A 27041-nucleotide genomic window follows, 5' to 3' on the forward strand; every position below is an offset into this window, starting at 1 on the left:
AGAAGGTTGTTGGTGTCAGTGGGCTTTGGATCAGGCTTTAAAGACAGAGGAAGCTTGCTTAAGGAGGAAAACAGACATAATGAATAGTCCTGATTTCCCAGGTTTTGTCACTTAGAGTTTAGAACATCAAGACACTTTAAACCCTGAGGAATAATTGTTTTAAGTCAATTATTTTGACCCTGTGCGTTTCTACAATTGCATACAAGAATAAAGAAGAACAAATCTCTCTGGCTTACAAAAAAAGGCAAGTACTTTATTCATCAACAGAGATTTTAGCTGCTTTTTACACCATTGCAATGACTAAACAAATAGCATAAAATAAACAAAGGAGAGTATAAAATCACTTTATTCCAGCTGGTATCCCAAGACAACCTTTTGACTAAGTACAGAGTTAGATGTTTCAAGTATGGCACTTATATAAATAAGAGCAGAGAGAAGGTGATATATTCACAGTTAAAAGCAATGAACTCTGTTCCTTTGGTATGTGTGTCATCGTAGGTGATTGTAGGTAAATAACTTGGCTGGCATGAACCAACTCCATCTTATTCATGCACTTATTAGGGAATGAACTGAAATGTACTATTTTGCAGATCACAACTACTGTGAGATGATTAAGGTCTCTGGTGTGTGTGTGTGTGTGTGTGGACAGGCAAACAAAAAAATGGCAAAATTATATTCAGCATTTATTGTTTAGCATAACTAATTGATGCACAAACTATGATAGGAAGTAGCTAGTAATACACACCAGGAATAAACTCTGTGATTTAGACAAGCAAAATAATATAAGACATCTGTGAGATAGGTGAACGCAGATATCCTGATTGAGCTGTGGTCAGGTTCCTTACAGTGCAATTACCCTCCTTTTAAAACATGCTTACAACTGCACATTGCAACAGTGTCCCCCACCCCATCCCAACCCCTATAGAGAGTATCCTTGCAGATTTTTAATATGAACGTTCTACACATTTACAACAATCAGTCAGACAGTCCAAACTGTAAACTGATCCTAATGACGACCAAAAAGCCGCTCCACCAACAGGTAACACTCAACCATTAGAAAGAAAAGCAGGAATAATAGTAGCTGTGCTGTAAGGCTAGATCAAGCATGGGTTTATAGCTGGTTTTTCAGTCTTTTACATAGCACTGCATTTTGCAGCTAGTTCAGTAAGTGCAGATCCAATACCTTAATGGCTTTCTTGGTGGTTTGATAAAATGCTTGCCTAAGCAATGTACCTTTCCCTAACGGTATCTGGGTCTGTTCCACCTGGCACAGTGTTTCAGTTCTGTCACAGCCTCACACATAAGCTGAGTCACTTGACTGAGTCCTGCCAAAGTTAGGCATGCTCATTCTTGGCAGGTCCTTATTTCTGATTTCGTATATGGATTTCCTTTTTGCCTGTACTCCTCTCACTGCCATTTTGATCTTTCTCCAGCCCAAGTGGTTCAGTTCTGCCAAATTGAGCACCACACATATCCCACTGACAGCAAACATGAATACCAAGAACACAGTCTTCTCAGTGGGTCTAGAGACATAGCACTCTACTTCTTTAATGCAAGGGTATCTGTCACATTCGTACATGGAAGGGACATTGAATCCATACAGAAAATACTGTCCAACTAAGAATCCAATCTCTAGGGCATTTCGAAAGACCACTTGGATGATATAAAATCGAGAAATGCCTTCTTGCCTCCTCATCTTTGACTTTGTAGTTCTGATAGCAGGATTGGGGATTTCCTTCACTTCTAAGCAGTCTGGTTCTGCCTCTTTGGTGGAGTTCTCTGTGTTCTGCAGCACACCATTGACAATCGTGTTCTTGATTTTCTTACTGTCCTCACGCTTCATTGAATCCTGGTCCCTCTCCAAGGTGAGGAAGACAGTGGAGTACCTCCGTTCCCTCTGCTTAGCAGACTGGTGAACGGAGTACGTTATGAAGCAAAGGCTGGGAGTGCACACCATGATGATCTGGAACACCCAGTACCTTATGTGAGAGATAGGGAAAGCCTGGTCGTAGCAAGCCTGGTTGCAGCCTGGCTGCAGCGTGTTACAGACAAACATGGTCTGCTCGTCATCGTACACCGTCTCCCCCACGATGGCCACAATGAGTATCCTGAAGATCACCACCACGGTCAGCAGGATCCTGCAACAGAGGAGCCCGTCAGCGCGCGCCGCCGCCGCGCGGCCGGGAGCTGTCCAGTGCTGACCGGGCCCCGCGCCGCGCGCCCCGCCACCCGCCGCCGGCCCCGCTCCCGTGCGGACCCGTGCGGACCCGTGCGGACCCGTGCGGACCCGTGCGGACCCGTGCGGACCCGTGCGGACCCGTGCGGACCCGCGCCAGCCGCTCCTGCCACAACCCTCGGCCGGCGGTCACCCCCACCCCCCCGCCCTCTGGGGAAAAAGCAGCCGCGGGGGCCGCGGGGGGGCCCGAAAGCACGGGAGGGGGCGGCGCGGGGGGGCTGCGGCCGCGGGGGCGGCGAGGTGCCCCCGATGGCCGCCCGCTGCCCCGCCGCTCCCCGGGGACAAGGACGGCGGCGTCTGCGGCGTGCCCGCGCCCCGGTGACCTGTGCCGCACGCGCAGCCAAGGCACACGCCGCAGGAGCCCCGCGCGAGGGGCGCAGACAGAGGGGGCTCCCCGCCGCCCCCAGCCCCGCAGCTCTTACCTCCCTATCATAGTAGAGTGCTGCTGCACGGCAGCTTCCAGTAGCCTCTCTAGAATAGTCCATTCCCCCATCGCTGTTCATCCGGAGACAAAGACTTTGGCAAGCAGAGGGGCTCTCTTCACTTCTGCCTTCCTTTGGTCTTTCCTCCTTGGCTTTTGTTCTGTTGTTTCTTGTTGTTGTGGGGGTTTTAATTGCAGTAGAGGGAATACAAAAGAGCAACCCCTCGCTACCGCCCGCAGCCCGGCGGCGGGAGGGCGGCTGGCCGCGGCAGCGCTACCGAGGACTGCCGGCTGGGCCGGGCCGGGCCGGGCCGGGCTGGGCTGGGCTGGGCCGGGCTGGGCTGGGCTGGGGTCCCCGCGGCGGCCGCCACCGGCCCGGCCCGCTGGCTGGTGGCGCGGCGGAGGCGCGGCGCGGAGCGGGGAGGGGTGGCTTCTCGTGCCTTGCTGCCGCCAATCTGCCTTTAAGTAGTCTCCGCTTGCGTCACTGACAGGTTGGCGGAGAGCGGCCAGAAGCAGCGCTCGGATTTTCTCATTTCTCTTATTCGGGTGAATATAAATAAATAACGGCAATAAAATAAATAAAACAAACAAACGAGGCGGAGGAGGAGGATGTGGGTGCGGAGGAAGGGCTGCCTCGGCCGGCAGGACCCTCGCGGCGCAGCCCGGCGCCTCCTTGCCGAGCCCCCCGGCCCCCCCGCACAGCCCGGCCGCCCCAGCGCAGCCCCGCGGGGAGCGGGCGCTGCCCCCCGGCCGCTGCCTGGGGCGGGACAGCGACACCCCGGCCCCCCAGCCACGAGCGCCGGGGGCACTCCGCGGGGCTGCCGGGCTGCGCTTCTCTCCCGGAGAGCGACTGTCCCTCCTGCCGCCCGCAGACCAGCCGTGGCGTCCAAGCGGTAGCCTTACCTGTCAGAACTGTCCACCCCTGGCAGAGACGGCACTTCACATTGCATCCCGGTTCTCCCCCGATTACGGACACGAGAATCACTAAGAAGAAATGAAATGTATATATAGCCACTTCGGAGATTTCTGAGACTGAGATTGGATCTGCGCTAGGAAAGATGCCAAACCTTCACACAATGCATCTCTAAGCAGCACAAGAATAAAGTATCCCGAATAAATCCCTGCATTATAATCAGCCCACATATTGTATCCCCATAATCTATTATACTGTGTTTAAAACATTTGTTTATTTTACAGATACCCTGGGATTGTACCTGAGACACCACCAAACAGCTCCACACAGAACACTGGCACCAATTTAAATTGACTGTTCTCTGGTGGAGAAGCGTAAAATGTATTCTGTATATTTCCATAAAGATTGAGTATAGCTTCATACCTGCTGTTCTTTTTTGCTCAACTAATCTCACTAAAAAGCAGCATAAGAAAAACCGTAGTCAGCCTGATCACAATGCTTTTACTGCCAAAATCAGTCTTCCAAAAGCAGAACTTCTGGGGCTACTGGAAACAGTGTCATCCTTTGTTTTCTTTGCAGCTCTCATAAATCAATTCTATGTCATATTAATGGTGTTAAGTGTTTTCTGAATAGATGGGACCACGCTTCATCTGTGCAGAGGACATCTGTATGCTTTAGACCCCTCAAGGTCTGTTGTCTTTTCATTTGGAGTGTGCAGATGGTCTCTGGTTCACATGATTCACAGTTGCCTGATTGGATCCCCAAATCTTTGAATTAGGGAAGTATCAAATAAGACGAGATCAGTGAATACCTCTGCGCAGAAATTGGTAGATTTTTCTTCTCTCCCAATCAAGAGTCTGTGAAGGAGCATTCAATAATCTGGATTGTTTCCTTCCCACACTGTTGGGAATTACTGGGAAGACTGAATAATCACTGTTTTCCCTTAAAATCTGACTTCATTTTTCTTGAAAGCTGGTTCTCGCAATTCCTGCATTTGTTTTTCTGCAGGTAGTTTGTAAAATCTGCTGCTGCTGCAACACTGTAACTGAAAGGAAGAGGTTGTTTCTTTTGTTTTGAGAGGACTGTAGTATCTATCCAACTACACTGACTATGGACCCCGAAGTATCTGTTTGGAGATGGATCTGAAAATAAGAGAAATCAAATCTCTAAAGGAAGCAGGAAAAAGAGAAATCATATCTGTAAAGGAAGCAGTAATGCATGTGTCGAAGGAGAGAAGGCAGGGAATATGCTAAGAAGCTAATGATGATAATCCTATTTAGAAAACCAGAGAGGGAAAGCCCATGACTGAAATTACTGAAGAGAGGAGGAGGTTTTGGTTCATAGACAAACATAAGAATTTCTGCAAAGGAAAGCTGTTCTCTAGCACTGGGATAGAAAACCCACTGATCTGAGCTTTTAGGACAAGTAAATCAAAAGGACTTAAATTCTGATCATATCAAACACTGGCCTATTAATGAATAGTTAATCAGTGTTTACTGTGTGATGAGTTCTACTTACTACTGACAACCCAGTTGTGGAAACATGGAAGGGAAATATAAATGAGTGCTACAAACATGTAAGCCCTGTTATGAAATTGCTTTTAATTAAACATAGTTAAAGTTAAATACCTTCAGGCCTGCTTTTACAGGAGTTGCATCTCATCCTGAAATAGCTGACCTCTCCTTTTTTAATAGCAACCTCACACACACCACACTACCTGCCCTACCATGTTCACATGCAGGATACTTGGCCCTAAACTCGAGAAGTTTACTGAGTTTCAGTCCTTAGTGAGTTTGGGAAAAAAATATAATTTCAGTGTGAGACTCTTTCATGATGCTGGCATATGTTTTAAGTGACTGGAATACTCAAAGGACTTTGATATATCTCAAACTTACCTGTACAGTTACCAGAACTATGAATTGCTGTCCTTAATTTGAGCCCTGATTTATTGTCGAAACAGAAGTAATAAGAATCAGTGTGTTGTTCCCCAAGTGTTCCATGGAACAGTGAAAGGTCTATGAAGAATGTAATTATTTGCATTTCCATTATCCATCACATGTGTAACAGCAACCTGTGGACTTTGACAAATTGTCTAATTCAAAAAGTGCTTAGACTATGTATGGTTGTGATTGTAAGAAAGAGTTGTAGACATAAGAAGATATTCAGCTTCTAAAGGTCCATCTTAGGTTTTACATCATTCCCCTGAATGTTGCAGCCTATGGTAAAGCCAGGATTTGCAGAGCAGCAGGTGGCCAAGAATGGTGTGGATGTATAATGCACAGTCTGTGGTATTCACATTAGAAAACCATGCCTGTATTTCATTCACAAGCATTCCGGATTATCAAAGCTTTACGTCTGCCAGCTCACAAAGAACCATTTCCTAATGAAGCAGCAATAGCAGTCTGCAGCAGGGCCAAGCCTGTCTTGTTCAGTATTTTTATCAGTTGCATACAAAGGAAACAAAATCAGCTTCCCACTACACACATAGGCTTTTGGGTGGGATGGTGTACGTTTCTTTGTTTTGCTTTGTATTCAAACAGAATGAGTATTCCTCCACAGACAGCATTCAGTATAAACCCTGCTGTTCCTAAAGGAGCTCAAACAAGCTTTGCAAAAAGAAGACTTTGGGTCTGCATGTCTTCAAAGATGCCACTGCCACAATATTATTTTGTGATAAAATAATATAGACTAAGTTGATCTTGGATTAGGTCTGAAGAATGAGACTGTATGTGTCCTCAGTTTGATGCCAAACAGAGGTTAATCTGTCTCTAAGAAGCTGTAGGCCAGATTCTCTCTAAGAAATCCAGCCCTTTTGCCCTCATCTGGTTTTGTAAATGGTCCAGAGAACAGTCAAATCTCACAGGCTGCACATTCCTCAAGTAGGGAGTGGATCAGGCAGGGAGCAGAGCGGACACATTTGGCTCTCCTGTCAGACCTCCTGCGGCTTGGACATGGATGACATAACTGGGGCAAGATGAAGAAGCCACATGGCTAGTGCCATACCTGCTATCAGACAGTGTGCTAAACAACAGTATTCCTCGGCTTCATTATTTTCTATGCTGAGGTTTACAAATGTAAAAACACAATTCAGATCTTACACGAGACTTCTCCGCATACTACTTCCTTTCAAAGTTATGCATTCATCCTAAATCTATTCCAAAGATTTATCTTGAAACAAAGCCGTATATTTCTAGCACTATCCCAACAAATTTCCTCAGTGATCTTTTCTTGCTGTTGTTTGCAGTGGACCCATAATTGCAGCAAATAATTGTCATATTTGGATTCCAAAACTGCATGATGCATGACTGTATTTCATTATTATATTGCAAACCACTATTTCCACCAATTGTAGCAAAGTGGAAGCAAAGAAAGAGCTTTTAATTAAAAATTGTAAGTTATTACTAAAGAAAATGTTTTTTTCTTTTCAGTTTTTGTGAAACACTTTGCCCCATATCTGCTTTGTGACTGCATATTCTAGCTAGTGCCACAAAAAAGAGATTTTTCAGCATTATTTTCATGAAGCAGTAGAACTTTCTTTGGAAGACTGATATCATAAGTGCTTACTTTCTGGTAGTATTTAGTGTAGTCCATTTAATCTAAGTCATTAGCTACTAAACTGAATATGCCTTTTTAAGACCTCTCGTAGCCATCTGCTATGCTCTGTTTTCATTTGGTGCCATGTGTATATTAATGAAATGATTGCATGAGATTATATCTTTTATTCATAAAATCATCTAGGTCATCCACTTCCAACTACACTTTCTCATTAAAACAAGCATTTGTACATACATTCTTCCCCCACCATATGAGTACAACCCTAGCTACAGTCAGCTGCTATATTCGTCTTAATAAGAAATCTCTCTCTCTGTTTTTTTCTCCAATGAAATTCCTTCAAAAGACACCACAGAAAGTGTATCTTTCCTACAGTTTGAAAAGTCAAGACTTCCAAAAAGGTATGAGATCTGGATGTGTTAATGACCTCAGTCCTTCGCACGGGAAAACACTTCAAGAACACTCGTTTTGCTGCCAAGAAGTAAGCAGCACACACTTCACATGCGGGCTACAGCGTTGGTGTCGAAGCTGTCCATAGCAGGGCGAGCACTGTGTTCCTGGCTGTGAAGGTGGAACACAGCCTGCATTTATACACTGCACACTTGAGAACAGGAAGGTCTCGAGCACACAGAATTCAGGACTCTGTAAATGCATGAAAGGCAAAATACTCAGTGACCCTAATAAACGTATCAGGACCCTATTATGCATAAGGTCCATATCTACAACTGAAGATTGCGATAAATGGAAATTTCTTCAGAATATCAATGAATTTTATCAATCAAGAAGGAATAAATCTATGAATATTCACAAGCTTTTAAAGTGAGGTCTCATAAGCCATGTTGAATTTCCATAACTATTCTTGGCAAGGGCGTTAGTATAAGAAATATTCATAAGGGGGGCAGGTATTAAGCAAATATTCCATGATGTTCTGAACCAAGAGAATTTAAAGATCTCAATATAACTGCTTTAACTAGAAAGCAAATTTTAAGTATTGTACTTTTCTAGTTACAGAATATTTTATTCCCTGACATACAAAATCGCTCAAGTTTCAAGGGGGTCTTGTGAGATGTCCACAAGCACCTTCTCAGGCACAAATTAACTCTCAAATCAATTTCCTTAGAAATAATTTGGATCTATATACTGAATCACATTTACATATACTTCTGACATATATACAGATCCCAATGCAGTAGGGTCTGCAGTTCTTGCAAACTCCTGAGAGTAAACTGATTTATTTGCAGACAGGCTGCAGCTGGAAGAAGGAAAACATCATTGAATAAAAACTTTATGGACTGACAGGCTCTGGGAAGAAGTACAAAAGAAGTAAAATATTCCAGGAGCTGGATCACCTGCTGCCAGTCTCTTGACTTTCCTTTCTGTCTTTCATCAATCTCAAAAGAGCGCTCACATTGTGCTAAAGTATCCAATAATTCAGCTTCATAGACTATGAAGGCTTAAGTGTAAATTTGTGGCCAAATCTTATGTGGATTCCTATTATAGTGTACTTCAAGGTTCCATACTAACTAAAGAAAGAACCTTTCAAAAACACCTTGGACACGGAAGAGTATGAAGGGTTACATATAGTCTGATTTAGCACATGTTGTAAGGATGCAAAGAAATATGCTTATACCGACATCATAGTAACTTCAATATGGGAATGAAAATGATCTTTCGCTGATGAACAATCTATTTTTTTTTCCTAGTCTATTCTTTCAAAGATATGTGTTGCAAAAGATACACAGCCCTATATTACTGGTTAGGGCATTATGGTAAAATACCAGCCAATTATATACCAGAATCAATACAGAATATTGGTGAGGCTCAGTCTGGCAAACCTTATTTTCCTCTTTTCCTTACAAATCAAAACAACTTATGAATTGTAATTGGAAGAAAAATAATTAAATTCAATGATAATGCTACATTTATTATTGATTTAAACTTGCGTTATTGTGATTTCCGCAACTGTTATTAACAGACAGCATTTGCTCAGTGTTGTAGAGCTTGCTTTGTTTTCAGAGCAACATTTCTTCATTTATCCTAAACAAAAAGTTTACAAGCATGAGCATTTCATTAAATTTTTGTAATGTTCCTGTTCCAAAATGGAGCAAAATCAGATTTGGAATATCCAAATTTTCTATGAATCAACAGTCCTGAGTTTTATAAAGTTGTGATTACCGTAATCAATTTCTTTTATCCCACAGAAAATTGATTACCTATAGATTTTGCAAGAAATATTCAATTAATAGCTATATTTTCCAGAATCTATGCAAGATGGTGTACTTTTGACTGTGCTGCAGGTAAGAAATTGTGGCACAGCATGTGAAAAAGATAAATTCATTTATTCATAAAACTTTGTAGAACACCTACAATTGCACATGATTTACTTCTGTGCTTTTTTAAAAAAAGACAAATCAGCATTATGTGTAATGTTGCTATGGCACTGGAAGTTGCGGTTTATTTTTCTAGATAATGGTGAAACCCATGTAATTTCTCACATAGGTCAGAGCCGCTCAAAGGCTGCACTGATTTACACACATCCTGTGCAAATTGGTCCTCATTTTAATCAGATATTTAATTTGCATTTTAGATTTAGAAATTCTGCTTTGTAGCTGTTTGCAACCTCTTTCACACTTTCCTGTAGGAAAGTGAGGACTCTTTTCCTGCGAGAAACATAACTTAGCTACTAGTGATTTGGGGGGGGGGGGGGGGGGGGGGGGCGGGGCGGAGGAAAAGAAAAAGAATAAAAGGAGAAAAAAAAAGAAAAAAAAAAGAGGTAACTTGCTCCATGATTTCCTTAATCTAAAGCTTTGTCTGTCCTACTGGGTGGGAAACAGTATGGAAAGATGTATCTTCCTTTATGCTATCCACATATTCTTTACAACATTCCCAGGAACCTCAGGGGCCTGGTACAGGCAGACTGGTTCCCGCTAACAGTTCCCAGCATCTGCGTCACCCCTGGGTACCATTCCCGCTACTGCTTGCCCAGCTCTACACCTAGCTGAAGGTCAAGGGAAACTGAAAGGCTCCATTTACCCACCTCTTGCCAGGCTGAACATCTAAACCAGATCCTGAACTGTAGAATCTGTCACTTAAAATGTTTATCAGTTGAATTTCAAAGGCTACAACAGAGTGAGAACAGTGTCGTATATTTACATTTACATGCAAATGGGTAAATATTTTATGACTACATTTTTATTAATTATTATTTTGTATCAGTTACTAAGATGTATTGTAAATACTACATTGGATTTTATCTACATTTGCTGTGTTTTCAAGTTTTGAAGCATCCCTTACATTTGTACATGTCTGTACCTGCCAGGAACACAATAAAAGAAATACAGAATATTTTTTTTTTCAGTCATTCCCTCCAGAATATCTCTGGTTTACATCCAGATTCCTCAGGGCAGACTCACTCAGGCTGTGTTCAGACCAGTAAGAAGGTCATATCCCCTGACACAGGGCAGTAAGCCTCCTTTCCCCAACTAGATTTACTGTCATTCTCCTTCAGGACAAAGCCATGATGAAACACAGACTTGCTGGTGGAAAACTCTAAGAACAAGCCTATGAAGGATTTGTTTCATCCCAGAGGCTTCACTATGCCTAAAAAGAAAAGACAGGTTACAGTGAATGAACAAACCAGAAGGACGAGGGCTCCTAAGCCTCAGTTCAGTAAAGATTTTCACATGGTAAAATAGATGAAAATTACAGAGCATTTTCAGACAGGAGTTTCAAGGCCTCATGCTGAGACACAGCTATCCAGTGCTTTCTCAAACCAGACCTTTTCTGATGTTGAGGGGCTGAAATCAGTGGATTTCCAGCCCTGATTTCACCATAGAAGTATATCTATCCTATAGTTTCAGTGGACAAAAAGCAGGCAAGTGGCTTCACATATTTACTGATAAGCGCTTAAAGATATGACTGTTTAAAAAATATGTCAGTAAGTAGTATGTCAACAAGACATGGATAAATTATGGATCTGATTTGTTTCATTAGTGTTGGTTGACACATTTCATTCATATTTTCCTTGCAGTGAAGGATCTGCCTTGGGGCAGAAAATGTATCATAAAGAGAAAAGGGTTGCAGGAAAGCTAGTGCAGTGGGGGAGAGGAAAAATGACAGCTAAGTCCCCACAGGGCTTTAATAAATATTTCTGAAGCATATTTAGCTTAGTTACACCAACTAGTTATCAAATCCAGTGTCATGCTACCTGAAATGTCAGTGCAAACTGTTCCTTGGGCTTGAAGGCACTACGTACAGCAAAAATGAATGTGTGAAATCCACAAATGACTGCCACAAAGACAAACAAGGCATGAGAGAAAACATGAGCTCAAAGATAGATCAATTAATCTAAAGAACACCAACTAGACAGGTGGATGAGTCATACACACCGTGCCGGCAAAGTTTCTGTTGAATGGAAAATACACTCAATACAGTGTGTTTCACTGTGACAGACAATGTGGCCAACAAGCAAAATTGGGTGGCAAGCCTCATACCTGTGCATGATGATAGAAACATCCTCATGCAGAGAACAGGGACTGAGTTTCCCCTTTTAAAAGGTCTCTTTTGTGATTACTCCTTCCCAATAATGTGGTTTTTCTTCAGGTTTTAAGACGACTTGTGGGGGAAAATATATAGTGTAAAGTAAGACACCATTTTTACCATGATAAATAAGAGCTATCCTTTCTTTTCACTTGGAAGGTTGGTCAGAGAAATGTCAAAAGAATGCAATAAAATATATTTAATTCTTCTTTTCCCTGGCAGCAGGGAAAAACAATCTTCCAAGAACTAGGAAGGGCCAATGTACTTGCATCCCAGGGCATGATGATTGTCCTGCCGAGATGGTATGATCTATCACAGCTGCCTCTGGAACAAATCAAGCGCCCTTCTACAATGACTATGAATAGTTTGCTTAAATATATTTATTCTTAATTAAGTGGATGTGTAGATAGGAAAACCAAATCACAATACACACAGAAAAGGCAAAGTTAAAGTAGTACATGGCTCAAATTCTAAGTGGTCTTCTGTGGCAGCGCAGCATTGCATTCTTAAGAGAACACAAAAGCGTTTCTTATGTTTGATATTTACTATGAAAATCATCTTCTCAAAAGTCAAAAAGTATATTCAAAGGTATATCCAGCAGCTTTTAATAAATAAAACTTCCAGCATTTTGTTGGGTATAATAAGCAATTCAAAAGTTGCAGGCACCAGCATTTAGGGTAACTCCCAGCACCTGCAGCAGGTTGCACTAGAATTTAGACCAAGATACAGAGTTTTAAAAATCCACAGTAAGTGCCCTTTCACAAAGGCAGACTTGAAGAGTGTCTCCACCTGACTCTGCTCAGCCACTGTATCCCATGCTTAATTAGAAGCACACACTGGAGAATTGCAGCATGGGAAGGAAAAAAAAAAAAAGAAAAAAGAAAAAAATGGTCAGGAAAATAGCCGCATCCTCACCTACTTTAGACAGTCCTACTAGAATCATAGGCTTCAAAACAAGGGCAGTATTCCAGTTTATTTAACCTGAGAATCTGGCCATTACTTTTCTTTTTATGGACCTAGGAATACAGCGCAACATTTTTGTTCTACATTTAAGTTATATCTGAAGTTCTAGTCTTCTGAAATCATACTCACTGAAGCAAAATACATTCTGATCTTCAAGAGATTTTTAAAGAGGTCAACTTAGCTATGATTTGGGTAAATTTTAAATTATTATAGAAATGACTGAAGCTGGATACAGTACCTTCCCTTCTAGCATACTTCCTTCCATTGCTTTCACCAGGCAAATTTTATTTGTGGAAAGAGCCAGGAATTTGGGGGAGAATGTCAAATGAACGTGAAGAGTTCATGTCAAGGGCTGGCAGCAGGACTGACTTGTAACACAAAGGTTTTGTTGATAGCCCAGGAATTTTATTATATACTCTTCAGTGCCATCTGCTGTAACCAGATGCATTCAAAAACTTAAGAGATAATCAAATAGTCAGTTTCAACAGCTCCAAGGCAAGGATATCATCCAACTCCAGGCTTCAGTCTGTCCTATGAAGGTAGAACCCTGTTAAGGAATCAAGTGCACATCATCACCAAAGCGGAAGAACTTGGTCACAATTATGGCCACATTCTTTCAACTTCTTGCTACATTTTCTTAAGCTGTAGCAAAATAACCTTTACACAACTTAATATCTATGAGAATTGCTGCTTTAGCACCACAGCACCTCCTCCAACCAAGCAGAGACAGAACTGCACCTGCAGATAAGACTCGAGAGCAGCTGTGCATTTCATGCTCACCCTGTGAACCTGGAGAAGTCAAGAAACAGTGTTTTCCAAGGTACAAATGGCATTTGGGTGCCTGGATTCCAAAAATCCAACACTGTAAGACAATGACACTTTATCTCCTCTACCACCATTATAAGTGTTTTATCAGGTAATGAAAAAATAATTCTATTATGCACTTTGTTATCTTAATGCCTTTTCTGCAGTTATTGCAAAGAAAATAATGATGATTTTTCTGCGTGTCTTAGAGTAAGTGTACAATGTGATCGATTATATCCATTCTGTCCCTCAGGATTTAAACAGAGCTCTACAGCTCTTAAATTATGTCATAGAGAACAACTTTCTGCTTGAAAAGCCATTTTTTTTTCCAACAAGACTTGCACAGTGGGCTGTTTGTCACAAGATACATGGCATATTTTCTAGTGGAATATTTCCTAAACTTCATGTATGGGACAGAATCCATTTTGCCTGTGTGAACAATATGCCATGAACCGGTTTTTATTAGCTTTAGGATACTCGAGCTCTGATAAGGTCTCCGTTGTTCCAGAGGCTACAGACAGAAATGCAGAAATATTTCCTATACAAAAGACCTCTTGGTCTAAATAGGCAAGCTAAAGGAAAAGAAAAGCATAACAAGCTTTTTTTCCTTTTCCATACTGAGAATTTTGTAGCTAGAAGCACCTGCACTGCATTTCCAGAACTTAGAGTGCTATAGCGAAGCACCACCAGCAGTTTGTTGGGTTTTGCACAGCAGTATTTATCTGTTCTGTGGTATTTGTGGCATTCTCTATACTTAGATTGGCAAATGCCACAAACACCATGATAAATTTAACCACTGTGAGTGATAAATGTCAAGCTTTTAATAGCACCCACTGTCTCTCTGTCACCACACGACCCTATTTGGAGTTTGCACAATCACCATCTCTTTATTATTACTTACACACAAAATAGTCTTTTTAGCATTTTAAATGGCAGTATATTTGCTTTTTGTAATATATGTATGGATAAAATGAGCAAATAAACCCCTTTGTATGTCTTTTGGCAGAAAGAAGAGCCTGTGGGATACTATACCTGATAATTTCATATGCTGTTTATTTACAAAAACAAGGTCAGAAGGAAGTTTCCTTCTTCTGTTAGGTGCCAGTACAATGGACAGAATTCAAAGTCTCAGTTGAAAAGAAAGGGAAGAAACAAATTTGTCCACTGATGACAATAGAAGATGTTACGTTTGATCAGAAAGCAGAAGTCTACAAAACTATTGCTGCAGCCATTAAAATACAGAATGTGCCACCAGACACAGCAAACTTTTTCTTTACATGATTTTGGCCACTTCTAACACTTTCAGCAGTATGTGATGTATTCAGGCTGTCTGAAAAACATACCTCTACGGCACTTTCACTGTAGGTTGTAAGAAGGAAAGGGTATTTCACATTACCACTAAAACCATTTCAGTTCTGATCTTTTCTCAAAATTCCACAGTTCTGAGTTTTTCCCTTGAGCAGAAAAATATTAACTTATAAATTAATAATTAACTTCTGTCTTAGGAACCAAGCTACAAAATATCCACGGTTTTGTCTTAGTCAGATATCTTTGTGGTGTTTCTGACATGAAACATTTGCCCTTCCAACTTCTACTATGCTCGTTTTCCAGGGGATGCGCTCATATGCTATGTACGTCACACAGGCATAATCTCTGAAACTTGTTACCAAGTCAGGGATGCTCTTCCATTGCAAAGACAAAGAGAAGGCTTAGGGGAGATATTTGTATGCATATCTATGCATACATATGTGTAAAAATATGTATATATATGTGTATATACACACACGTGTGTGTTGTGTTTATATGCATGTTATTACAGCAAACACTATGGAGAACCCAGAACCAAATGCAAGACAGACTATCACCAGAAATAGCATAACCACTCATTTTCCTATGCACAGTGAAGACAGAAGTTCCGTGTAAGTCTCTTTCAAAATCCATTCAATTCAGCTGCCAAAACATATGGGCAAAAGATCAAAAGCTACTGCGTTACTGCGGTTTGTCTGGTTGCCATACATAGCTGAGCTGCACAAGAAAGCTCCAATTCAATTAAAAATTAATCTGAAATAATTTCCACACCAGTAAGACTAGTAAGGACTAAGACCATTTTTGTAAACCTGTGCATCACATATTAAAGGTTTTGGTTTTTACAATACACTACGTTACAAGTTAAAAGTGTATCTGGGCATTTTGTAGTATCTCATAATGGATTGTGACATTTAATAAGCCATAACATACATTAAATGCCTACTATATATTCATTCCTGTAAATATATATATGGCTTTTAAATATGGATGAAAGAAATCATTAAACATTTGTAAGAATAAAACCACAGCTTGTATTTTTCTCAACTCAGATTTCTAGATATACAAGCAGGCTCTCTGCTGTGAGTTCAGTGTTTTAATTACAAGTGAAACAGTATGGTAATAAAGTTGAAACCACAACTAATGCTGAACTAGTAACTCAATTCATTAATGATATTAATTTCGATAATCAGTAGCTTAAATTGTCAAACTAATACATCAGATAATGAAGTAAGAATTTTAGCAGAAGAAAGGTGTTTTCTGCTTAACCTGTAATAGAAGGTTGAGGAGGAGATGATTCCCTTTAATCTTTTACCCAAAGTTACAACCACAAAATGTCCTGGATTTAACTGGTAAAAACCAATGTTTTCTTATAGGTGGTGTTCTTTGACAAGAAAGGATCTTCCAGTTAGGTTAGGTGCTGAATTCAAGCTAAATTCAAGACATAATTCATGCTAAAGTGCTTTTTTCTTATGACAGTGTCTCTGAAATCTGCTGAGATTTCTATTTCTGCAAGATTTCTCCTCTCTTCTGGCTTATCAGAGAATCAGAGCACTGTAAACTCTTTTTCTTTCTCTCTCTTTCAACTTTAAAACACCTTTAGCAACCAAAAATATTTAATCAAAAAAAAAAGACCCAAAGTAGACAATTTTCTCGCTTAAGATTAATGTTTCTTACTCTGGGGAATGTGTGTGTGTTTGTTTTTTTGTTTGTTTGTTTAATAAAAAAGACAGCTTTTGAAGACAGACATCTGTGTCCCGAAAATAATTTACATAATCAAAATAAAAAATAAAGAAGAATTAGCATGAAATCCAGTGTCAAAACTCCTCTATTACATAAACATGAGGATATGGCTTCAATTCCCTAAACTTACCTTTTTTCCCTGATAGCAGCTACTGTAAAATCCCTGTGCTCCTGGATGCTATGGAAGATGTCCCCATGCCAACTGGCCCAGCAGTACGTGCCTCCTAGACCCTTTCCTCCCTAGAGTGAAGAACCTTTTTCGCTTTTTCACCTGCTAGCTTTCCCACCCGGCTGGGGCAGACGCAGCCAGCTACAGGGAGCTGGGGGAGAGGGAGGAATGCATGGCAGGAGTTGCTGTGCTGCTACAGCCAGCCATTTCCACTATCTCTAGAAAAGCTGGAGCTGCAAGCCCTGTCTGACACCCAGGAGCTCCTCAACTTCCCTTTGAGCATCACCTTCTTGAGAAAGCATGTCTAGAAGTCACAATGTTGCTCATAAGGCATTCAGGACACTTTGGAAAGAAAGGTTGCGTAGTCCTCATTGTCACTGACAATACTCTTTCTGGGGCTCTAAACCTGAGGGGCTTAGAGACTCAGAACTAATCTTTAAGCTCTTTCTTACTGCCTTGCTACCTGGATTTTATTGGGTACCTTCCCAGACTTAATAGATCATTTACGTGTTATGTAAATCTATGTCAGTAAAGCTTTATGCTGTTCCACATCCACTTTTTCCTCTGCATATATATTTCACCTGGTTAAAATATGTTTCTAAAATACAATTAATCTCCTCTAAGAGAGCATAGTACCCTGTATTTAGTAGACAACCAAAATACTGTATTTTGTGAATCATTTATTTATGATGAAAAATAAGATTGCCACCAAGTATATTAAGTCTTGCTAATGCCTGCTAAATTCATTTTTTCCAATGTTATTCACACAGGACAGCTTAATCACAAATGAAATCCAGCCTTTAATTATATATCAGCATAATAATTTTTTTTTAATAATTTGCAAGTTTCAGCAATCGTAGTCATCCCCAGGAGAAAAATTAAAGGTAATCAGTAGTATGCTAACTGCCTGAGTTGCTTCTTTCTTGAGTATAATGAGTGGGGTTTGCTAATCACTCAATTTTATATATTTATCTTTTCTTATTTCTTGTATTGATAATGACAGAGGCTTCTGTCACAGGATGCTTCAGAGTGGGACTCGGTTCAACTGTTAGTGGAGGAAAGCGTCAGTCTCTGCCTGGGCCTCATGTTCAGTTTATCTAACCAGCAAAGAGATTTTTCTCTATTTTGTTCTATTTTTGTGTTGTTATTATTGTAGATTAATCTGACTGTCACATATATTTAAAGTCACCTAATGTTTTTAAGCATAAATCCTTCTTATTCTATGTTTAAAAAATTATCACTCTACAGAATTCAATTGTTCGAGCTAAAAATTTTCATATTAGTGCTTTGCCTCAGGCCGACTTTTTTAAAGCTTTAGCTAAAACAGCCTTTTTGGAGATTAGTGCAAAGTAGACAACTCTATCAAATCTACAGTGACTGGCCTACCTATTGTTCTGAAGGAGCTTGAAGCACTAATAAATGACTTCCGAAACAGCTCCTTATCCCTGTCAAAAAAATCCATCTCTTAGAGCAGAATTGTAGGATTTTCAGATTCTTAGCACATACTTCATATAGATATTGCAAGCTTTCTGTTCGGTGTCCTTTAATACTCCTTAAGTACCAACATGCTCCTGGATTTACAGGGAAAGTTTTCTGTAGGATCTGTGGGTCAGGCCATAAGATTTTGTCCCAGCTCCTACTGATGTATGTCAGTATTTCTTAGTAGTTTTTATCCCTTAATACTGAATAAAGCCTCTTTATGCAGCTTAAAAACCATGTCAGACTGACTTCCGCAGAACGACTTCCATTCCATGGTACGTGTAGAGCAACAAGAAGCTGCGAAGTCAAATAACAGGGGACGCTTCGGTGCGGCACACAGACATTTTGTCATGTACCCACCCTGCTTTTCAAAACGTGTGTCAAATCTACTGACTTGGTTAAACACCACGTTTCCTTCTTCCATTCAAAGAGAATCTCATCAAAAGCAGTGAAGGTTAGCTGCAATCTTCTAGTCTCAAAATTTATGTCAATGTCTTAACTAGCTGAGGTGTTTCAGAGGTGAAGATTCATGATCACAGCAGGGTTTGGGTACAGCTGGTTTTTAATTTGCCTTTTGCAAGGAACTACCTGCAATAGTTTTACTGGTTATCATATAGGTGCTCTCTAGTTCATTTCTGCATCCCATTTGTCATGGTTTAACCCCGGCCAGCAACCAAGCACCACACAGCCGCTCGCTCAGTCTCCCTCATCCAGAAGCTGGAGAGGGCAATCGGGAAGGAATATAAAACTCGAGGGCTGAGATAAGAACAATTTAACAGGTAAAGCAAAAGCTGTGCATGCAAGCAAAACAAACCAAGGAATTCATTCACCACTTTCCATCGCGGGCAGGTGCTCAGCCATCCCCAGGAGAGCCGGGCTCCAGCACACGTAACGGTTACTTGGGAAGACAAACATAATGCCGAACATCCCCCCTTCCTTCTTCTTCCCCCCAGTTTATATACTCAGCATGATGTCATATGGTATGGAATATCCCTTTGGCTAGTTCGGGTCAGCTGTCCTGGCTGTGTCCCCTCTCAGTTTCTTGTGCCCCTCCAGCCCTCTGACCAGCAGGGCCCGAGAAACTGAAAAGCCCTTGATTTAGTATAAACATCACCCAGCAACAACTAAAACATCAGTGTGTTATCAACATTGTTCTCACATCAGAGCCAAAACACAGCACTGCACCAGCTGCTAAGAAGAAAATTAACCCTATCCCAGCAGAAATCAGGACACCATTCCACTATCTTCATTTACCATACAGAATGTATACTGCCATAATTAAGGCTTGTTGTAAAATGTAAACAGAGGGTAAAGTTTAACAGTGGCATCTCTTACCATTGTTTTGAATCCTACCTTACCTGACTTAACACTCAAATTCCTCTCAACCAAAGTGATGAGTTGCACTACCCATATTTAAAACATCTTTTTTTGTTTCCATAAATAGCTATCATAATTCCCATCCTATTGAATTATTGAGGTTTTCACGGCACTGAATGTGAACACATATTTTTAATGATAAAATATGGGTTTATTGCATTAAAACTGAATCCATCTGGAAACACGCAGTTAAGAGAAAAAGGGCAAGGCACAGTTACTTTTTAGTCATATCCTACATATATGCAAGCACATCACTATTTCACACAATCCTTGCTGCTCATTTCCATTTCCACAAACTCTGAATTAAAAACACCAAAATGTCTATGGAAGGAATTTTTCCCTCAGTCATGCAGTCAGTGACTTCTTTCAGTTCCCTCCTCATGCCCACATGCTCGAGGGTGGGCTCCTGCTCACAGCCACGAACACGGTGCCAGCTGTACGCCTGCCATTCCCGACCCATCAGTCAGAGCCAGTCTGTCAGGCATCCACTGGCTCTGACTTAGGATGCCCATTGCATACTTGCTTAACATTTTAAGCTTCAATTAGCTGTAATTTATGTCCAGCATCACCCTATTAATTCATACTAACACCTGAGATGACCTTTCTGACCAGCCAAATCTTTCAGATTAGCAAGCAAGACGAAGCAAGAGAAGTGCAATGGCTCTGAACAACATGCAGACACCATTGGCAAACATCTTAAATTTGAGTAATTTAATTTGTGTTGGTCAGAAATCTGGAAAAGTCCCCATGTTTTCAAAACATACAAAATTTCTCCAAGGTGTGAACTTCAGAGTGATTCCCCGCTCTGGAAACCTTTGTGGGAACAGTGGAGGCTATTGACTTTGCCTGAACAGATTCACAGGTTAATTTGTATCGTACTGTGAAAAGGCCTAATTTGCAGCAGCATTTCAGTAATAATGTGTGCAGTGTGAGAGTAAGTATTCCATATTTATGTTTAAATTTTCATACTCATGCTAAAATTTCATTTTTATGTTTGTCTGAAATGTTAAATTTACGTTTAAATTGTAAAAGATGTTTGAAATTTCATATTTATGCTTAATTTTTATTTATATTTAACAGCTCCATCCACCCTCTCTGCCCAAAAGCAAAAATATCTAGAAATATTTGAACATTTAAAGTGCAAGCCAATTAGGTAGGCAGTTACAGTGGCACCTCATTAAACTGTCCTCTGATGGTAAGTAAATTGGAGACAGACACTAAATATATCTCCATATATTCAAAGAGTAAAATCATTCTACTTAATTGCAGATCACATCTAATGGCCAGTTTTAATGCCTTTCATGAAAATAAGAAGTAGAAAGTATGCAATTTATGATTGTAGTATCTGGGTCAAATAGCAACAAAGGAAAGCAAAGATTAAGGATTAAAATTGCCTAAAATACATGAATGATGATGTGAAAATAATCTTGATTATAACAATTGCATGTTTATACAGCAAAAGTGCATTAGTACAATAAAGCCTTCACATCTTTATCTGTAGCTTTGAAGAGATGGAGAAAGATGAGTAAACTGTCAGTTTGAATTAAAGTTTTGTCATAAATATTTATAGCCTACAGAAAACAATTGTATGACTCTTTAGGATTGAGCTAATTAGTTATAAATCCCATTCTAAATATATTAACATAAATCTTTTACAGAAGCTTTGGCTTTCAATAGATTACTAATAAATTACTACTAATAAAAAAGTTATAATAAGCGCAACAGAAGAAACATTTCTAAACCCAGTGAGTGAATATGAGAAGTTTCCTTCCACTTGTTCCACTTACTGGGTCTACCCTCAAGACTGATCCATTGCAAGCCTTGACATATGGTACTTCTTTTGTTTCAAGTTTCAAAACTAAAACCATAAAGTGTAAGTTCCGTCACCTAACATGCCTACATCAGTCAGGACATGCATGCAGTGAAGGCACTGATAGGTTTGAAGGGAGTTTCCAAATCCCAGGGTGTTTAGTTTCATTTTTTTTGACCAAAAGATACTTATAATAAAACAAAAGACAATCATTTGTAGGTTGCAAGTCCCAGATCTTGTTTATTTATAAAGCAATAAATATTAGAAGCACAAATAAATTGCACGGGTGTGTAAACAAACTGTACAATGACTGAAGAGTTCAGGAAGGGTTGCCAGAAGACTCCAAGAAGCATATTGTCGTCATCCTGAGTGGGAAGTAAATTGAGGGGAAAAGTGCTTAGAAGCACTTGCGGTGGACAATGGATGGACCAGCTTCATCATACTCCTGTTTACTGATCCACATTTGCTGGAAGGTGGAGAGAGATGCTAGAATGGAGCCACCAATCCAGACAGAGTACTTGCGCTCAGGTGGAGCAATGATCTAGAAGAAAGAAAAGCAACAAACCCCTCATTTAACAGTTACATTTCTGAACAACCCACTTCACCAGTGTAACAAACCACTAGATGTTACTTTAAGTAAACAAAGGACTTTTCTATAATAACAATACTGAATTTCAGCAGCTCGTACAATAACCATATTTTCCTAACAATTGCTTCTAACTAATATAATTACTCTGATTAAATGGAGTTTCTTCTCATTTGTCCATCAGCTGTTGATCTTACTTTTGAGTTATTTTAGATCCCAATTTAATGATGTGGACATTTTCTCCATTTTTATCCACATTTTATAGTACAGAGTCAAATTCCTTACCTTGATCTTCATAGTGCTAGGAGCAAGGGCAGTGATTTCTTTCTGCATGCGATCAGCGATGCCAGGGTACATTGTTGTACCACCTGAGAGGACGTTGTTAGCATACAGGTCCTTACGAATATCAATGTCACACTTCATGATACTGTTGTAGGTAGTTTCATGAATACCAGCAGATTCCATGCCTTGAGAAGAAAGAAGACAGTAGGTCAGTAAATTATACAAGAGGTCTCCATGAAAAGAACTTCTGGCATTTTTCTTCATCATTAGTGTGAACTTGTGTGATCCTTTTGATGTAAAATTACTTACTGATTATGAAATGTTATAGCAAAACATAAAAACTGGAATTACAGAAGTAGCTTAGAAAATTAAAATTATTTGTTAGAAAAGGTAAGAACCATAATGCATGTGCAAAGGAAAGATACTCAAAATATACAGTAAGAGAAAAGGCAGACACACAAGATAAACTCATTTAGTGTATGGTGATGGGAGAAAGTTACACGGAACAAAAAATGTGAGTATCAGGTTATGTCAGAGGCTCATAAAAAGCTTAGTTAAATATAGTAAAGACAGCAATAAAGACAATCAAAGCAGTTGAAGTAGAACTAAAGAAGACAATACTAACTTCATTTCTTTTTCAGCCTACTCAAAGTCTATACTGTTTATAACCATCAAGACAAGAGATAACCAAGACATGGACCAAGATATCAGTACTTGGTGGCAAGGAAAAAGAAACCAGGAGCAAGCGTTTGTAGGTTGCATTCCAATCTATTAATTTTAACAGGTGCTTCCCGAAAGGGCTGACACTAGATCCACAGTAAGATGTCAGCTGACGAACAACTGCATTTATTGCTTGGGACTTTACGGTTAAGCATTTGCTATATCCGTCAGCTGCACTCACAAGCAGCAAAGCTTACCATCTTGACCATAGCAATGCTTAATCGGAGTGCATATAAATATAGATACACCTTCCTTCCGTTTTTTCCCCCTCTTATCCACTTTATTTCTCCATGGAGCCAGATACTGTTTTAAGTGTAAACCTTACAAATACAGCACTGAACGCTATTCTTGCCATCAGTGACATAGAATCATAGAATGTCTCAAGTTGGAAGGGACACATAAGGATCATTGAGCCCAACTCCCTAATGACAATATTCTAACTGTACATTTTACCGCTAAAAAATTGTGACCCTAAAACCTGATCTACAACTTGCACAAGAGCCCAGAGCTCACCTAATTACCATTTGAGCTCACATCAAGCACAGCTTACAGGAACCAGAAAAGCTAACTCATTATTTATTTATGTTTGATTTCATGCCAAATTTAAAAGCAGGAAGAGGAGTGGGACACCTAGATCTTCTGATTCATTCATACCTCCTACAGAAAGGAGAATTTCCTGGGAACACTTACCGATAAAGGATGGCTGGAATAAAGTTTCAGGGCAGCGGAAACGTTCATTACCGATTGTGATCACTTGACCATCAGGCAATTCATAGCTCTTTTCCAGAGAGGAGGAAGAGGCAGCAGTGGCCATTTCATTCTCAAAGTCCAGTGCAACATAGCACAATTTCTCTTTGATATCACGAACAATCTCACGTTCAGCTGCAGATATATGGGAATTAAATCAAGATTTGGATAGGCAAAATGCTACAGGAAGAAGATGGGCTAAGAGACACATGAGGATTTTCACAGGAGGGCAAAGCTGAAGGACTGACCTGTTGTCACAAAGGAATAGCCACGCTCTGTGAGGATCTTCATGAGGTAGTCAGTCAGATCCCTGCCAGCCAGATCCAGGCGCATGATAGCATGAGGCAAAGCATAACCTTCATAAATAGGTACGTTGTGGGTGACACCGTCGCCAGAGTCAAGAACAATACCTGTGAGAGAAATGTCAGAGAGCAGTTGGAATCACCTAGCAAATGCTTAGAGCCCTTCGGCACGGTAAGCAGCAGCAAACAGAACAGGACTTTTCAGGCAGCATAAAGTAGCATCATTCTGCTTTAGTCATACAGATCTTGCCCATTCCTTCTGCCTTTGCTCGCCTGGACACTCCTGTTTGGTGTGAACTTTCCTACAAAACAGTGGTTCCATACATACTTCAAAGCTAACCCATACAAGCAGCCTTCCACTGCTACTACACTGAGCAGGCATACTTGCCACAGTCACTGTCTTGATCCAATCATGGGCGTCTTTTGGGCCCAGTTTAAACCCTTAAACTGGTGTAACACTTGTGTAACTGCAGCATCTTCACAGGCATGTCTCCTCGTCTGCGTCATGGCAAAGGGCAGGAGAGTCACTTCCACAGTGCCTTTCCGAAAGCAACACAGGTGGGCCCTTTCCACAGGCTATTTTGTGCTGGGTTTTCTGGTACTGTTATCATCTATCACTATAAACTAAAAATACCTAGTTTTCTGTAAACTTGAATAAGTTGTGGTGTTTTCTTCCTATTTGGAGCAGGAAGAAAGGGGAGTTACTGAAAGGAAATATCTAAATAGTGTTTATTTGTTTATTTTACCTGTTGTACGACCAGAGGCATACAGGGACAGGACAGCCTGGATCGCCACATACATAGCAGGTACGTTGAAGGTCTCAAACATTATCTGGGTCATCTTTTCACGATTAGCTTTAGGGTTCAAGGGGGCTTCTGTGAGCAAAGTAGGGTGCTCCTCAGGGGCCACACGGAGTTCATTGTAGAAAGTGTGGTGCCAGATCTTTTCCATATCATCCCAGTTGGTGATAATGCCATGTTCAATGGGATATTTCAAAGTAAGGATACCTCTTTTGCTTTGAGCTTCATCACCCACATAGGAATCTTTTTGACCCATACCAACCATAACACCCTAAGAGAAGGAAATACAGAAAAGCATTATTTGAGGAAGACAACATCACAGAGCCCTACATCTCATCTACATCACCGTCAACTACATCTCAGACAACAACGCTATTTTCAAGAAAGGTACAAGCAGTCACACAACTAAAAGGTTGTATAGGAAGAGAAATGAGCATCATTAAAATATTAAGTCAACAGAATTTGAAGTTTTCTCATAAAATCCTTTCTCCTTTAATCAGATGAAAGGATTTCCCCCCCCCCCCCCCTTTTTTTTTAATACACCTCTAATTTTCAAGTACTTCTTTCTGGTCCAAAAATTTGACTGAAAGTAAATTGCACAATATCATGAGCAGGAAAAAAATCAGAGTTACACACAAAGAGACTTAATAAATAAGAAGATACAGAGGAAATCAGCCTTCTGGTGAAGGAAGATACCCTATATTACTTATGGAACCTCAGCAGTAATTTATACACGATAAAAAATACAGATTGCAAACATTTAATTAAAAAAAAAAAACCACAAACAAAAAGATATCACAAGCTTTTTACCAAGTACCATATTTTCAGTGTACTGATTTAACTGACAAAGGAGAAGAAGAATGACATGGTAACAAAGAAAAGGTAGCTTAAAGAGCGGTAAGAGGTAAGATCAGAGACAGACAAGAGAAACAGACGAAATTGAACGGCGTTTGGTATGTGAAACATTGGACAGGGAGGGTAGGAAGGGCCTTAAACAAACCGCTTCATGTGCAGATTTGGCCAAGGGAGATGCCTTTGAACTAGCAACAGCAGCAGGTCTGGCCTAGGGGATGGAGTGGGCAGCAGCTTCGTAGGGAGCTGGGTTTGGGCTCATTAGGAGAGGGAACAGAGAGAGGATCAAGAGGAAAGCTGGTGAGTTAGAAATAGCTGGGGGAAAGGGAGAAAGCGATAGAAAGGCAGTAAGGGACAGCCAAGCAGGGGAGCCAAGGGAAGCGCTGGAGATCTGGAAAGGTGGAAAGGTGTCACTCGCACTACTGCAAGCGAGCAGGGGGATGGGCAGGGTATTTGGGACAGGACAGAAGAACTAGTTTCAGAAAGGGGCGACTGGAGGCGACTACTGGAGAGAGGGGAAGGCTGTGTCCTGCCCTGGCCCTGCCCCCGGGGTTACCTGGTGCCTCGGGCGGCCGACAATGGACGGGGAAAACGGCCCTGGGGGCATCGTCTCCGGCAAAGCCCGCCTTGACCAGCCCCGAGCCGTTGTCGCACACCAGTGCGGTGGTCTCCTCGTCGTCACACATCTTCGGAGGGAGGCACGGATCTGAAAAACAGCGCGGTGGCGTGTCCAGACCCCCGCGGGCAGCGCGGCGCTGCCGCCGGGCCTCGCCGAGCCCCCCGGGCGGACCCTCCGGCCGCCATCGCGGACGGTGCGGACGGCGGCGCACGGCAGCGGGCGGCGGGAGCGGGAAATCTGACTGGTCCCGGGAGGATGCTCCATGGCTCGGCCGCGCTGGTGGGCAGGGCTCTGAACCAGATCCGCCAGCCGCTTTCTTCTCCGCGCTTCGGAAGGTGCCCCAGCGTGCGTGACGCTCACTAGGGCGTCCCTGGCGGCACCCACGGGCCGCAGGTTGCAATGGGAGGGAAAGCGCTTGCAATGGGAGAGATCAGCCCAGCCCAGAACACTCGCCGGCGGCGCCCCGTCGGGCCGCGGCGGCTGCGCTGCGCGGGGGGCGGCCGGGCACGGGAGTGGTGTCCGCGGCGTAAGTGATGCTAAGCCAGGAGGTGCACGGGCAGCGCAGACGCCGCACCGGCGCGACCGGCACGCGACGCTCGCCGGTACCTCCCGTCCCGCCCCGCCCCGCCCCGTCCCGTCCCGTCCCGTCCCGTCCCGAGCCGGCCCCGCGGGGCTGCGGGCACCGCCGCGCTACTCACCAGACCAGCACCGGCGGCGGGGGGGCTGCGGAGGACAGCCTGGGTGCCGGCCCGGCGGAGACGCCCCGATTTATACCCCCGAGGGGCAGCGTCGGCCGGGGCCGCGGCGGGACGGGGCAGCCAC

The 27041-nt window shown here is 41.8% G+C and overlaps 2 protein-coding genes across 2 annotated transcripts; both read right to left on the reverse strand.

Moving 5' to 3' along the window:
- Positions 1–232: 232 nt before the first annotated feature.
- Positions 233–3094, reverse strand: GJD2 (gap junction protein delta 2). Its single transcript, XM_005234615.3, has 2 exons — positions 2659–3094; positions 233–2138 (listed from the first exon to the last, which is right to left on the reverse strand). The coding sequence occupies exons 1-2, from the start codon at positions 2727–2729 to the stop codon at positions 1295–1297; spliced, it is 915 nt and encodes a 304-aa protein (XP_005234672.1). The 5' UTR covers positions 2730–3094; the 3' UTR covers positions 233–1294.
- An 18429-nt stretch (positions 3095–21523) lies between these two features.
- Positions 21524–26840, reverse strand: ACTC1 (actin alpha cardiac muscle 1). Its single transcript, XM_005234612.4, has 6 exons — positions 26157–26840; positions 24695–25019; positions 23895–24056; positions 23590–23781; positions 22183–22364; positions 21524–21852 (listed from the first exon to the last, which is right to left on the reverse strand). Exons 1-6 carry the CDS (start codon positions 26481–26483, stop codon positions 21709–21711), a joined length of 1332 nt encoding a protein of 443 aa, XP_005234669.2. The 5' UTR covers positions 26484–26840; the 3' UTR covers positions 21524–21708.
- Between the last annotated feature and the right edge of the window lie 201 nt (positions 26841–27041).

The sequence above is a fragment of the Falco peregrinus genome, chromosome 1 (genome assembly GCF_023634155.1).
Source record: "Falco peregrinus isolate bFalPer1 chromosome 1, bFalPer1.pri, whole genome shotgun sequence".
Lineage (NCBI taxonomy): Eukaryota > Metazoa > Chordata > Aves > Falconiformes > Falconidae > Falco > Falco peregrinus.

What these genes read in the sequence shown, in the direction of transcription:
- GJD2 (XM_005234615.3), bottom strand. Translation starts at nt 2,729, where the DNA reads ATGGGGGAATGGACTATTCTAGAGAGGCTACTGGAAGCTGCCGTGCAG. An exon ending in CACTCTACTATGATAGGGAG is followed by an intron (nt 2,139 to 2,658) that starts GTAAGAGCTGCG and finishes CCTCTGTTGCAG; the next exon opens with GATCCTGCTGACCGTGGTGG.
- ACTC1 (XM_005234612.4), bottom strand. Translation starts at nt 26,483, where the DNA reads ATGGAGCATCCTCCCGGGACCAGTCAGATTTCCCGCTCCCGCCGCCCG. An exon ending in TGCCTCTGGTCGTACAACAG is followed by an intron (nt 24,057 to 24,694) that starts GTAAAATAAACA and finishes TTTCTCTCACAG; the next exon opens with GTATTGTTCTTGACTCTGGC. An exon ending in CTAGCACTATGAAGATCAAG is followed by an intron (nt 21,853 to 22,182) that starts GTAAGGAATTTG and finishes TCTTTCTTCTAG; the next exon opens with ATCATTGCTCCACCTGAGCG.